This window comes from Aspergillus ruber (assembly GCF_000600275.1).
Source record: "Aspergillus ruber CBS 135680 unplaced genomic scaffold scaffold00018, whole genome shotgun sequence".
Taxonomy (NCBI): Eukaryota; Fungi; Ascomycota; class Eurotiomycetes; order Eurotiales; family Aspergillaceae; genus Aspergillus; species Aspergillus ruber.
In genome coordinates this window covers 488,534-501,887 of record NW_024467314.1, presented here as the reverse complement: position 1 = coordinate 501,887, position 13,354 = coordinate 488,534, and the positions used below count along the sequence as shown (strand labels likewise).

General features: G+C 49.8%; 2 protein-coding genes across 2 annotated transcripts; both read right to left on the bottom strand.

Moving 5' to 3' along the window:
• Positions 1-25: 25 nt before the first annotated feature.
• Positions 26-1,955, bottom strand: EURHEDRAFT_403827 (putative dihydroxyacetone kinase (DakA); the record flags this gene model as incomplete). The annotated part of the gene is made up of 4 exons (XM_040780256.1): positions 26-657; positions 712-1,337; positions 1,391-1,898; positions 1,949-1,955. 4 exons carry the CDS (start codon positions 1,953-1,955, stop codon positions 26-28), a joined length of 1,773 nt encoding a protein of 590 aa, XP_040637814.1.
• Positions 1,956-2,743: 788 nt separating this feature from the next.
• Positions 2,744-13,119, bottom strand: EURHEDRAFT_531805 (cullin-4B). Its single transcript, XM_040787198.1, has 9 exons — positions 12,866-13,119; positions 8,425-12,774; positions 8,210-8,365; positions 7,887-8,158; positions 5,070-5,810; positions 3,952-5,008; positions 3,472-3,894; positions 3,063-3,423; positions 2,744-3,004 (listed from the first exon to the last, which is right to left on the bottom strand). Exons 1-9 carry the CDS (start codon positions 13,047-13,049, stop codon positions 2,944-2,946), a joined length of 7,605 nt encoding a protein of 2,534 aa, XP_040637813.1. The 5' UTR covers positions 13,050-13,119; the 3' UTR covers positions 2,744-2,943.
• Between the last annotated feature and the right edge of the window lie 235 nt (positions 13,120-13,354).

The window sequence follows — 13,354 nt, the reverse complement described above, 5'->3', positions numbered from 1 at the left end:
ACGCGTAGCATAATCAAGGTCTAGATTAGACGACCGTCGCGGCCAATCCCTTGAAAAACTCACTCAAGCCGTACGCACCCGGATCCGGGATCTTCCCCACCCATTCTTCCTCGCCGCCAACATACACTGCCCGTCCCAGACTGGCATGCATGTATTTGGTGGCTTCGCTGCCATCCTCGGCTGCCTTTGCGGCCTTCCCGAGGTCCTTGGTTTCAGTGAGGCGCTCACAGAATGGCACCAGCGCGTCGATCATGGTGCGGTCTCCGGGTTGCGCAGGGGTGTACTTGGCCAGCGCCTCGCGGGAGTACTTGAGTGCTTCAGCCCAGACCTGTGCGGTGGCGGGTGTTGCGGTGCCCTTGTCCTGGGCGCGGAGGCCATGGGCCAGCGCGTTCAGGAAGATGGCGTAGATGGCTCCCGAGGTGCCGTCCATTGTGTTTTCGACAATGGTCACAATGCGGTTGACAGCCGTCACGGCGTCGTCCTTGATGTTGGCCTTGGGGTCGTTGAGGAAAGCGAGCACGGCTTCAGCACCACGCTTGAGACCGACACCGCAGTCTCCGTCACCAACGATCGAGTCGTAGCGGGTGACGTCGGGTTCTGCGGCGATAACGCTCTTGAGACCGGATCCTAGGACCCTCTTGATAATGGAGGGGTCCACTGTGTTTGATTAGTTATTGTTCATGTCGCATGGAAAAAAGCCAGAAGACTTACATTTGACATTGCTGGGCTGTTCCTCAGCCAGCTTGGTCTTCTTAATCTCCACATGCGAACCAGCGCGCTGGTTCCAGGTCTCCCGCTTGATGGGAGCAGACCAGCCGACAGCCTGAGCATCTGCATCCAACAGGTCGAGCATGCCCTTGCCATTGCCCAGACCAGTATCAACAACCTTGAGTAACGAAACACTGAACCCAAGACCGTTCAAACTGGTCAGGAAGGTTCCTTGCAGTACACGGCAAGGCCGGATTTGGTAGTCATTGTCAAGCTGGCTGTGGACCTCATCGGTAATACCGGAGAGTTCAAGGGTGCTCAAACCACCGAGGTTGTTGATCAGCAGGACGAATTCATCACCGGCATTATGAGTAATAAAGGCACGGTCTGGGTCATTGTGGTCCAGGATCTGAAAAAGCATAGTCTTCACTAGCTCGGGCAGGCTAGCCTTGGTTCGGTGAGAACCGGGTTCGTTGTGGATACCCATTCCAACTTCGATCTCGTCATGAGGCACCGTATCCTCGGGAATGGGACGGCCGGGGATGTGAACGTGCTCAAGAGAAGCACCGACAGAAGCCAGGTTCTCGTTGGCCAATTGGGCCAGGTCAAACACCTGCTTAAGCGATCCACTAATTTCCGAGTTAGCGATGGCGCCTATGCTTACTCATAGCAGGAAACATACCCTTCCTCAGCCAATGCACCAACGATCTTGAGAATTAGGATACCACCCGCAATACCCCGACGACCAACCTTTCCACCCTTCTTCTTCCCCACACCAGCATCATCATTGACCGCAAAGAACTCTGTCTGAATACCGGCTGCGCGGGCCTTTTCTGTAGCCATACCAAAGTTCAGGACATCACCAGTGTAGTTCATCGGGATAATGAGGACACCCTCCTCATTGTCAATGTAGTCCATAACACCCTTGCGGATCTGCTCTGCAGAGGGCGAGGCAAAGATGGTTCCAGCAATGGAGGCATCGAGGAGGCCCTTGCCGACTAACCCAGCGAAGGCAGGTTCATGACCGGAACCACCACCAGAGACAATGGCAACCTTACGCTTTGCTTGAGGGTTGGGACGGCGGAATATGATCTTGTGTTCAGGGTCGAAGGCGAGGGAGGGATTGGTGACAGTAAGGGAGTGAAGGGCGGTTTGGACGAGGTGGGAGGGATCAGAGAAGAAGTGTTTTGCTAGAGATGTTAGTTTGGCCAGTGTACAATATGGTGAGTAGGGTACAAACTTTGCATGGTGGATTATGTGAGAGAATTGGTATAAGAGGATAGATAAAAGAAGAATAGGGTAGATCTGTTGTGTCAATTGAACAGACCAGAAGACCAGCTTACAACCCGAAGAGCAGGAATGAATATAGAGAAGAAGATAATAGACTCAAGAATCGAGACACCAGGCAAATAAATAACCACAGCATCCTCCATCCCCCCGACGCAGACCACGACGAGAACGAGAGGATGACAAACAAAGAATCCCAACAGGTTTTGTCCATGTGAACACCTGACCGACCCGCATTGCCTAATTGGGTCGGGACATGTCCAACTATAGACTGCCATATCAGGCAAAGAATGCCTCGGCTTACTCTCTCCGGAATTCCGCTATATCCAGGGTCCAATCAAGTCAATTTCATTCCCCGTGGGACAGTGTGTCTTGTCTGTACTATGTATGGGAGGAGAATACAGAGCACACGGGGGCACATATTCTCTGCATGTTCGCTGCCCATACTGGGTGTCGGTGAATGGCCATCCCTTGCGCGTACACACAGCAGCAAAAGCAACCCAACAGGAGTCGGTCATGGGACCTGAAAATTTGTCCCGATCCAGACCTGAAAACGATCATGTGCACTAGCTGACTAACCGGGGGATCGATGGATCGACGCGTCCCTGAACTAGAGCTTTGCACGTGATGGTCTGGACTCTTTTAGTTCTGACTGATCATTCGGCGGCTGTTCTTGTACTCCCTACACCTGTTACAAGTATCAGGTCTACGTACTTGATAGTATGTACTTGTACGAGTACTCTGTGCTACAACAGAAGGATGTTCTATGAATAAACGAATCACCACAATGGAATTTCTAGAACAAAGCTTCCCCAGACCCCGGATCCACCAATCTCGGAGCCGTTCCGAGTCTGGAGTGCATACGCTCATATCCTAGTCCTTGTATACTTGTCATGCATCACCATTTATTATAACGACACCGCTATATTCAAATGCTATATCCAACCGTTACGCCACATACTGGTACCGATTGCCCTCTTCCCGCTCCATGTAGTCTTTCTCGATCAACCTGCGCGAGTCAGTGTCAGCACATCTAATATCACTCCAATTCAAAGAAAGGAACTTACTTCTCTATATTCTCCTTGATCTCTGACACCTCCAACATCCCCCGACTCCGCGTCGCCTTGATTACTTCTGCAACTAATTCCGCGTGTGTGATGGTCTTGCGGCTTTTCATGATTCGTACGATCGCCGCTTGTGTCTCCATGTGTCGATCCACGGCAACCCGCTCATGCGTCGTCTTGTTCTCCTCCTTCGTCTCCTTCAGTTGAATCTGGTTAATCTTGATCCGCATTTTCGGGTCTGTGAAGGCCTCATTGAACGCAAATTCATCTGTTGGGTTCACATCCCGACCTTTCGGTCGCTTGCTTAGTACCCGGTACTTGGCACACGCTAGTGACTGTAGTGTCCGTTGCAGTTCCACATCCGCTAGTCGAGTTAGCAAACCGCCCAACGCATATAGATCAGTTGACTTACACAATAGCGTCTCTTCCTGGATCTGAGAGTACTGCAGCGTCCCACCCTCGGGAACGTCGTTGAACAGCAACAGCACAATCGCCTGCGATGAACTGACCACCAATTCCTTGACTCCCTTCAGGAACCGTGCCCGTAATTGACAATGTGCCAACTGATGCTTCCAGTGAAGTTTCCGCCCATTATACTTGTTGTGGTAAAACTGCTCAAAGTCATTTATCGCCGTTGCCACGACAGGCGGGATCTGCATTTGCACATCTGAGTATGTCGGCCATGACGATGCTGACAGCACATTGACATTCAGATCAACCGGCAACCGGTGTTTCCGCTCACGCTGAATCGAGCTGTATCCTGCCATCTCGTCGCGCGCAACATCCACGTCCTTGAACATTGACTCGAGGTTGTGCGTGAAACTCGACCCACATTCTATTATTGGTCAGCGAAAGGAAACGCCAAATAAAAAAAAAGAACTATTCAACTAACCTGTCCTGAGCTTCGTCAGCATGCTTTTCTCCGCATCATCACTGGCACTTCGTCCCATCAATAACCGACGTGCCAGATCGTTCTTGTAGAATGTTTCAAACACCAGTTTGCCATGCACAAACCGGAACAGATCTAGCACCTGGTCCAGCTGGCGGTTGATCTCAGCATCCTCATCTGCAAGTGGCATATCATCCGGTTTCCGTCCTGTTGGTAATTTCCATCCGCCTTTCAAAAGCCGGTCCACGTGTTTGGCAATCATCTCTCCCATCTTCGTTTCCATCTTCGAGTCCTTATTCATAAACGCGTCAAAAGATTCTCGCAGCGTATGCCCCAATTCCTCATGGCGATGGAACGAACCCGTCCATGTATCGTCGAGCTGCTGCTTGAATTCCAGCAACCGTGGTACCACCTCCCCCTCCTTGTCCTCGTCGGCGACGATTCCACTGCCTTCTTCCACAATGTAGCTCCCAAAAGCCGACTTCAGACATCCGCCAAGATCCTTGCGCTCCAGCAAAGCATACAATTTCTCCAATGCCGTCTTGTTGCTGGCCCGTAGCAGTCCGAGGATGTCTTTCTTGTCAAGTAAGAAATCCTCTTGACTTAACAAAATTTCATCCAGAATCTCCGATAGTTTCTGTTTTGTACTTCGGCTAAGAGAGAAGAGTTCGCATCGGTTCACTTCCCGCTCGATCAAGCGATGGCTGTTCTCCACAAATGTAGCAATGTACCCAGTAGTCTCCTGCTGGGTCCACAATGAGAAATATTCTTTCGACTGCGAAACAAGAAGCGGTTCAAAATCGCTAATATACACGTCGAGACCATGGAACAGGTCGGTCGCGTTACGGAGCAAGGACGAGTCAGCCGTGGTGTTATTGCCTTCACTCCGATCTGCCTCCACCAAATCGCAGGCACCTTGCAAGATCTTCGGTTTCAATATCGCATCGGAAAATATGTGTGATCTGAACTGAAGCAGTCCCATTTCGCGGATGATGGGGAACTCTTTCGAATGAAGGAGGAACGACTGGTCGAGGTAGTAAAACATCCACCGGACCGTTACCTATAAACGATCGAGTCAATTCCTGGAATACCATCCACCTAGCATACTGTGAAGTACATACCAGCTCTGATTGCCATGTTGCCCATGTGTCCACCACAGCTCGTAGGATATCAATGTCACTACCACCCCCAGCTTTCGCGACCAATGTCTCCCGTAGCTTCCCCGACACATGTTCTCGACAGCGATCCTGCAATTTCTTGGCCAAAACTGCCGCTTTCCCTTGACGACATACATTTTCAGCGCCCTTGTAGAGTTCCTCCAGCGATGTCTCCGGTTTCCCGCCGCCAAAGACGGCACCCAATGACGTATCCAACTGACCCCATACCTTCTCAAAATATGAATCCTGGTTCAGCCGTGGGGTCGTCCGGAGGTTCTTGACAAACAATTTCTTCGCGCCGGTATGTGGTGTGAAGTTGCTTTGACGGGATGTCGCAAAGGCGGGGCCAGCCCTGGCCGTTGGGTTGGAAGCGCCAGACGAGCTCTGCCCAAATGGCCCGCCTGCTTTGGAATCCGAATTCGAGAAATTATACATGCTACTCGGGGATTTCAACGCTTGCGGTCGGGTCGAAGATGACGAATCTGAAGAAGTGGACGATAATCGAGCACGCTTGGGGGAGAAATATGGCGGATGGCCTCTATCCTGGTTTCTAGACAGGAGCTCTGAAATGGTCTGTTGCTGTTGCGGGGGAGGGTGGTGTGGTTGTTGACGCTGAGATGATGATGATGCTTCCTCCTCGGAGTTCTTTCTCTTGCCAATCGACTTGCGCTTACCGGTCCTTTGCTCGGTGGCGCCTCTCGAGTTCTGCTGCATCTACCCGGTTCTGTCCGCAACGGGAAGCGTTTCAGCGTCGGAAAGATCCAGCAAATTCCTGGACCATATAAAACATGGCCAGATTGCGCCGAGTGCTTTGTCGTTGGGCAAGTAGAAGTGGCAAGCAATAATGATTGAGAAGGTGAGGGAGCGAAGAGGACGAGAGAGCGACTCCGCAGGCGAGGTTGGCGGAGATAAGATAATACGTCCATGGGTCTTGTTCGCTACCGTAGTGATGTTATACCTAAGTACGTTATGCAGATGGAGGATTTAGTTACAAGAATATGGACTACAATACGCTGAGCGGTCGCAAGGCCTGCATTGGTAGCACTAAACATAATTGATGAATGCTATATCGGTAAATCACCTATAAGCAGCATGATATATCTTGTGTTAAAAGACAGGAAAATGGCTTAAATCTCAACGTCCACAGGAAAAAAACAGAGATTCCAAAGGCAGCATAGCCTTCATCTTAACAGCAATTCCTTTATTCTGACCGAAAAACCCATTTTGTCATCTATTTCAAATGTATTCGAATCAACTCGTTGAAACTGGACTCGCAAGCTGGAAGATCATTCGGCAGTCGACCGTCTTTGGAGAATTTAGGCAGGCTTGTTAAGTTTTGGATGTATGCCACGCCGTTCCATGTCGACCTTCTCAGCCTCTATGAAATTGGAAAACCTTCTCAGACGGCTGAAAGGTATCTCATCTGAGCCTCCAGCAATACTTGTAATCTGGTGCGATAACTCATAATCTATTATACCGGCACAGGCTTGGCTGATTGGGTCACTAGCTGACACTTTCAAGCATTGCATTTGTCTTGCCAGCACCTCCCACCCGTACATGTAGTCGAAAAAGATTCATTCGGGAGCTGTTCCAAATTGCTAGACGCACGACGCAAACCCTTCTTGTATTCATCCATTTCGAGTGCTCGAGAGGGGAAGGTAGCAAGGAAGAGCGACTTCAAATTGGACCAAGACTGACGGAGCTCCTTTGGAGTCGTATGGTACCATCGCCTTGCTTGGCCTTCGAGATGATGCCTAAAGGCCCTGATAAAGTCTGGTTCGATGATATCCTTGTTCTTCGCTATCTCTTCGCTGCTGAGATTTCCAAGTCCCGAAAGCATATAATGCTCCACCTCGCCAACGAACTCGTCTGCATCCTCCATTATCGGGTTTGGATCCATGGAAATTCTTGGGAGCCAAGGACACCATTGTGGATCTGCTTGACCTGGCTAGACTGTCGTGTTTGGTTTCGAGAAATACGAAGTAGTAATGTGCGTTTTTAATAACAGAAGGGCTGGGAACGAGAAGTTGGAACGCGGGGAAGAAAGATCCAAGCAAGGGCCACAAGTTTGGTGATACAGATTATATTCGTCCACCCGGTTGCAAACAAAGATGACAAAATATGTGATTTGATCTTTCAGTCAACGGCCGGGTGCGAGGTCAGAATCCAAATAATGTCAGAAAAAGAACCAAAGGGGCAAACGCATACTGCAGTGCCCTAGACAAGGCCTCTATAATGAAGAAGGCCCTGTCAACGCCAACTAGTAAAGGACTTAATCCTTACCAGTCCTACTGTCAACAGCAGAAATGGTCTCTTGCCTTGACTACGGCATGTTGGATCCGAGCACACAAAACATGGCTATTGCTTATGTTACTGGGATGTCTTGACCTTGTCTACACAAAAACCCTTCGCATCCAACAACTTACCCGTGACAAACCTGGACAGCTTGAGAGTGGGTGTCACTGCGAATGATGGTTGAATATCACTAATGTTGTAAAGACCAGATAGCATACACGCCTTCAGGGGATATAGCCTGTGACACCAATAAAAATAGTATACTCTAGGTGGCTGGAATAATGCCATATGCAAAACTTTCATACACGTTTTCCTTTCATAAACCAAGCAAGCCCGCAAATCAACTCGAAACCTCATTCCGTCCGTCCTAGCACACCATCATGAAAACATAGACGTATGAGGTTGTTCCATAACTTCTTGATCCTCAAACTATTTAGGCTAGTTAGTAAATGGTAGGCCAATGACCGTGTATAGAGAAGAACATACATCCAAAAAGCCCGTAGCAGCCACCAGCGCCATGTACGATTTGGTCAAGTCACTGATCGTTTCTTGGTGGTCTGCAGAACCAGTACCCCCTATTTTAGCAAAGCGCTTGAAGATGCCGATCATACACTGCCGGTTCTCGGTAAGGAATACACGTGTTTGCTCCATCATCTGCTCGTTGTGAAGTCCTCGCACGAAGACGGCAGAGACGATGACTCGAAGGACGGCAAGAAGAAGGTCATAATATTTTCGGAGAGCATCAGGATTATCAATATCTGTAACGATTAGATGAGAACCATTTTCGAATTAGGATGAATGATGCTAACCAATGCCAATATCAGGATCAGCAGCAAACAGCTGCGATTCACGGACCGCATCGAAAAGCCCAGTCTTGATGACATGGATCGCTCCATTCTTCGTTTGACAAAGTTGCTGAAGTAGTGATAGTAATGATTGGTAGAATGATAATAGAAGAGGCGTGTCTGAAAAAAACACATGAATTAGCAAAACATATAACAGCGATGACACCCCATGAACATACCGCTTGCTTGGGCGTTTCGAAGTTCAATTGGCAGCACTCGAATAGCATCCAAAAACAAAGCCAAATAATTCGACTGCGATATCAACTCCGCCAAGATGGAATCTGCTTGGTTGTCTAGGGTAGCGAGGAGGTTGAGCAATAGAAGCGCAGATACCCGACATGTCTCTTGTCCGGAGTATGCATCGTCGCAAGTGGCTTCAATAAGCGCAAGACCAGCTGTCTTCACGACCTGCTGGCTGTGGCGCCTCAAGTTCTCATGGGCAGGGTCAGGAGATGCGATTCGCGTGATGTAGTGCGAGCAAATGTTGTAGAATGTCTCGCGTAGACTCACGTTACCAGTGGCCAGGATGATACCACGAATACAAATCTGGAACAACTGATGAAGCTTGTCGTCGATTATATCCCCACTTCGCGTGGACTTCGCGTTTGACGTTATTGATTCCAGGTTACTTATCAGCGTCTCGGCCAGTCGTGCCAGCTCGATCGCCTCCGGGAGATCTTCCTCAACGGCTGTTTCCAGCTTTGGGAGAACCATCTGGATAGAGTGAAGGATGAAAGTCGGACGGCGACCACCGTCGATGTTAGAGCAGGTTACCATAGTCGTGATGAGTTCGGTCCAGGACCGGAGAGCTAGATAGCGGTTATGACTAATTTGTCTGTTTTTGTTCGTCGACTGAACGAACAAGGTCAGATTTCCAGCTTCGACCAGGAAAAGCTCCTCGTCTTGTGGCCGAAACTGGCCATTGTCCAACAAGTCTTCCTTTCTTACTTGGATAAGCTCCTCTACTTCTGCCACATCGTAAAGGACAAGAGACTCATCCGCTTGCGGCTTAGCACAAACTTCGAGGTCTAGGCCATCGAGGAAAATAAGATTGGGCGGCGGCAATTGGTGCGCGATATCCAGGTCTGCAAAGTCAAAAAGATCGAACACGGTCAAGTGGGGAACAGTTTCGCCAGTCTCCACGCGTGAGGTGCCCAGAAGTGTCGATATAATCTCGGTTTGGAGAGTTGGTGAGCCGAGCTTCGCAGCTGACCGAATCTCGGTGGCAGCATAATTATATAGAAAACTCCTATATAACAGGAACTCTGCCAAGGCCGAAGCCGAATCCGAAAGCCAGAATTCCTCCGCAACGATCGGGATCCCGTTCCACATCGTGTTCGTTCCAATAATGGGCTGGCTTGCAAACATGTTCACAAGGAATTGATTTGAGCGCATTTCGGAGAGCGTGAAGAAAGCCGCGAGTTTGGAAGACCACAGATGCTTTAACACTTCAAGCGCCATGCGTTTGAGATGCACCATCCAGGGCAGAATATTCCCATCCATCTCATCTGGATTACTTTCCAAGAAACCAATGACAGCATGCAGGAGGGACATTTGGTTTGCAAAGAGACCGTCCGGAGTCACATCAAGCATGTTGCCAACGCTGTTAAACCCAAGCAAAAGGTGAGCGACCGTTGGGCGGTCTGTGATCATTCCGAGACAAGTATTCAACAGTGCCAATAAGCCCTCTCGGATAACGTAACCGGCAGATTGCGATCCAGACTCTAACTCTCTTAGCTCAAGCTGCATGTGCGTTACGAGCGGACGAGACACGCTGTCAACGTCCACCTCGGCGCTCAGAACTTCAACAATCTTATTTGAGGGGCGCCATTTGGACAGTTCAGGGGACGACAGTTTGTTGAGTCTCTTTGAGCTTGACATCTTTTCCAACAAGCCCATCGACGTCACGGTAAGTTGTTCATGACCAGTTCCGCAGTAGAGACACAAAGCAGGTACGATAGTCAAGTTATTTAGAATGCTGTCCTCGAAGGAGGAAAGCGCCGAGTTTGCTACGTTAAGTCTGCTGCCCTCATCCTGGGACCTGATTAATGGTCGCACAATATTGAGATAGGTCGATTGAAGTTCCATCATCTCATCCATAACCTCGAGACTCCTAAGCAGACCCAGCACCAATGTGGATTCGGATGGTGCTCTGGAAACCTCCATAATGTCTTGGTGGGCGGTAGCAAAAAGAGCTTTGAGAACTTCTTCGTTGAACAGCCATTCAGCCACTCGCGCGAAGGGATGAAGACGAATATAGGCAACCAAAGATGATGTCTTGAGTGTAGAGTCCGAAGCCACCGTGGGCTGGCTGAGCACTGTGACGAGGTTCTCATTAAAGCTTCTCAGGCAGGTCAAAGCGAAATCCAGACAATTGTAGGTCAACAATCGGGCTTGCTGCTCATTGAGGTCCGGTACTTTCCTGGACAAGGCTTGGCCCAAAACAAAGTCGACATAGGGCTCAATTCCTGGCATGCGATAGGATGACCCCAGTGATTCTGGGAACGATAGCGACAAGGGGTTTCCGGCAGTATCGAGAGTCGGGGCAACAAGAGTGTGGATTAGATCAACAAACGCGTTGGCTTGATTGAAGCTCTCGCTGATCTTCCGAAACGCTTGCTGTTCGTGCCACACAAGAGGGTTTGAGACCATCGGAGCTTTGCTGAGACCTGACGCACCCATTGATCCACCGGAGATCCACTGATCAAGCGAAAGCCACATCTCATGTCCGTTTATAGTTGACCTGTCTGTCATCAATGCCGCAAGGGTTTTGAAGGTGGTGGCTCTCAGATGAGTGGGTATCGGCCCACTGCACAGTGTCAGCAAGGTACTGACCAGGTTAAATGACGGGTGATGCAGCATCCATTCTCTTATAGTAGCACTTTGTTTGCTCAAGTGACCCATCAATCTAAGATAGCAGGTCAGCATCACCGGGCTTTCTGGCTCGCTCATGTCGGCTGATTCTGGCTTTCTCGCACGTAATATGGCCTGCGATGTCGTTGGTGGTTTCTCGGTTACGCGAGAGGCATAGAACTGGAGCTCGGCAAACATCTGGGACCAGTTCATAGACGTTGAGCGCCGGAACTTGCCAGACATAAACTTGTCCTCTTCAGACAGAAACCTATGCGCAGCAGTGGCATTTTCTTCTCCGCCGGCGATGGAGCAAAGCAGCTCGCAGAAGGCACTCACGCGAGGAACCGTTTGCCTTTTCGAGGCCCACTGGAGGAAACCGTACAGATTGCCATCGGGATCAGCCCAGAACTCTTGTGCTGCATCAGGTCGGTTATCAAATGCAAAGGCCATCACCATCAGGAATGATTCAAGATGGGTACGAGCCTCCACCAGTCCACGATGCAGGCTAGATGTCAAGCCATCTCGGAGAGCAGTAATTTGGTCCAGCCGCTGCGTGTCTTCCTCGGTCTTCAACATGCGAACAGCGTCGGGCATATTCGCGACACACGACTCCACGAAGACCTCCAGATTTTCCATCAATAGCTTCTTTAGATACTCCGAGCATGAGTCCGACTCGGGCATTGCTGCGGTGCTCTCCTTCAATAACAGCGTCACCAACTCACCCCGGGCTGGATCTCCCTGCTCTTCGTTGTTTACCCCAGAGCAAACAGCAAGAACGAAGTCCAAGCCCCCATCGTCCAATGCCGTCATAAACATCTTTGTACGTTCTTGCGCCTCTTTTTCGAGGTCCACACCTGGCAGCGGAGACGATGGCCCGTCATAGTCCCATCCACTGTACACAGCAAGCCACAATGCGATTACGGCAGAATGAAATGTCGGCAGAACCCAAGCTTGGCCATCTTTGCTTGAAGAAGTGATTGCCGTGTGTAGACTTCTTGCCTCCTTATACGATGCTGCGCTCTCGGGAGAACCATGTTTGACGAAGGAAGAGATAATGGATGGAATATAATGAACCAGCAACCCATCAAACCGGTCTAGCTTTCTTAAGCGATTCAAAAGATGTCGGATTTCTTCGGGGCTCGTGTAAGGGCCTTTGAACATGTAGCATAGGATGGCACCAAGTGACTCGTGTTGTTGCTGTAAGCTGTTCCGTTGGTATTCAATGGCTTCCATGACATCGGGATCCCCGGCCTGACCAACAATCGACGCCTTTTGTATTTGCTCACCGAGGAGGATAAGAGTTTTCTCAATATCTTCCATCGAGCCCATGGCCTTCCTTGCGTAAAGAGAGGCATTTCGTAAAGGAGCGCCTTTGATCTCGAGAACATGAGCCACCACCTCTTGCATGAGCTCCTGGGTCATTTCCTTTTCCACTTCAAAGGATGATTCTTGGAAAACGAGACGTAAGGATTCCAACAGAAACAGTCGACGCTCGTGGAATCGCATAATCGCAGCGATCAGAGGGGGCCTGTCCAACAATTGAGCCTCCTCTTGGGCCACCAGGAACATCTTTGCCGCTTGCAACTCATCGATATTGATAGAATCGGCCAGTTCAAGTACTCCTTGTTGAAAGTCTTGATTGACGGAATATTCCACATCGTCGACGGTGATCTTCCCTACACCGAGTCGCAATCAATGTCAGCGCAGTTCACGCAGCAACAACAGCCATTGTTTTCTGAGACTTTATAAATGCACCTCCCAACTTACCCGACATAACAGCCTGTCGACTAGCATTGTTCTTTATAGGCTTGTCCAACAGTTTCCTGAAGTCGTCGATGTGCGTCTCCAGCTCAACACGGAGCCGGTCAATGTTTACCAACGACGAGTCCGAAAGAGCAGAAAGATCCTGGTACAAGCCACGAAGGCCCACCAGGGACTCTCTCTCTTCCATTGTCGGAAAAGCCGCTTGCAGTCGTGTGGAGAGAGAGGGGGAAGGAGTAGCAAAAAGAGGTACAGGTGGTGCTGTACGAAGCTACCGAGAGCTCTCTTTCTCCGACTCTGTTTGTCGCGGGCGAAAAAAAGCGTCAAAATCCCCTCACCGCCTTCAGGTCCGGCATCATCACCAGGAATCAACAATCAACAACGCTCTTTCTGTTCTGCACTACCTCGTCACAGTGCTGAGAGTCTGTCTATTTGGTGGATTCTATGATCAAATTTATTTTTTTTGCTTTGAACATGCTCAAGTGAAGAATGCCT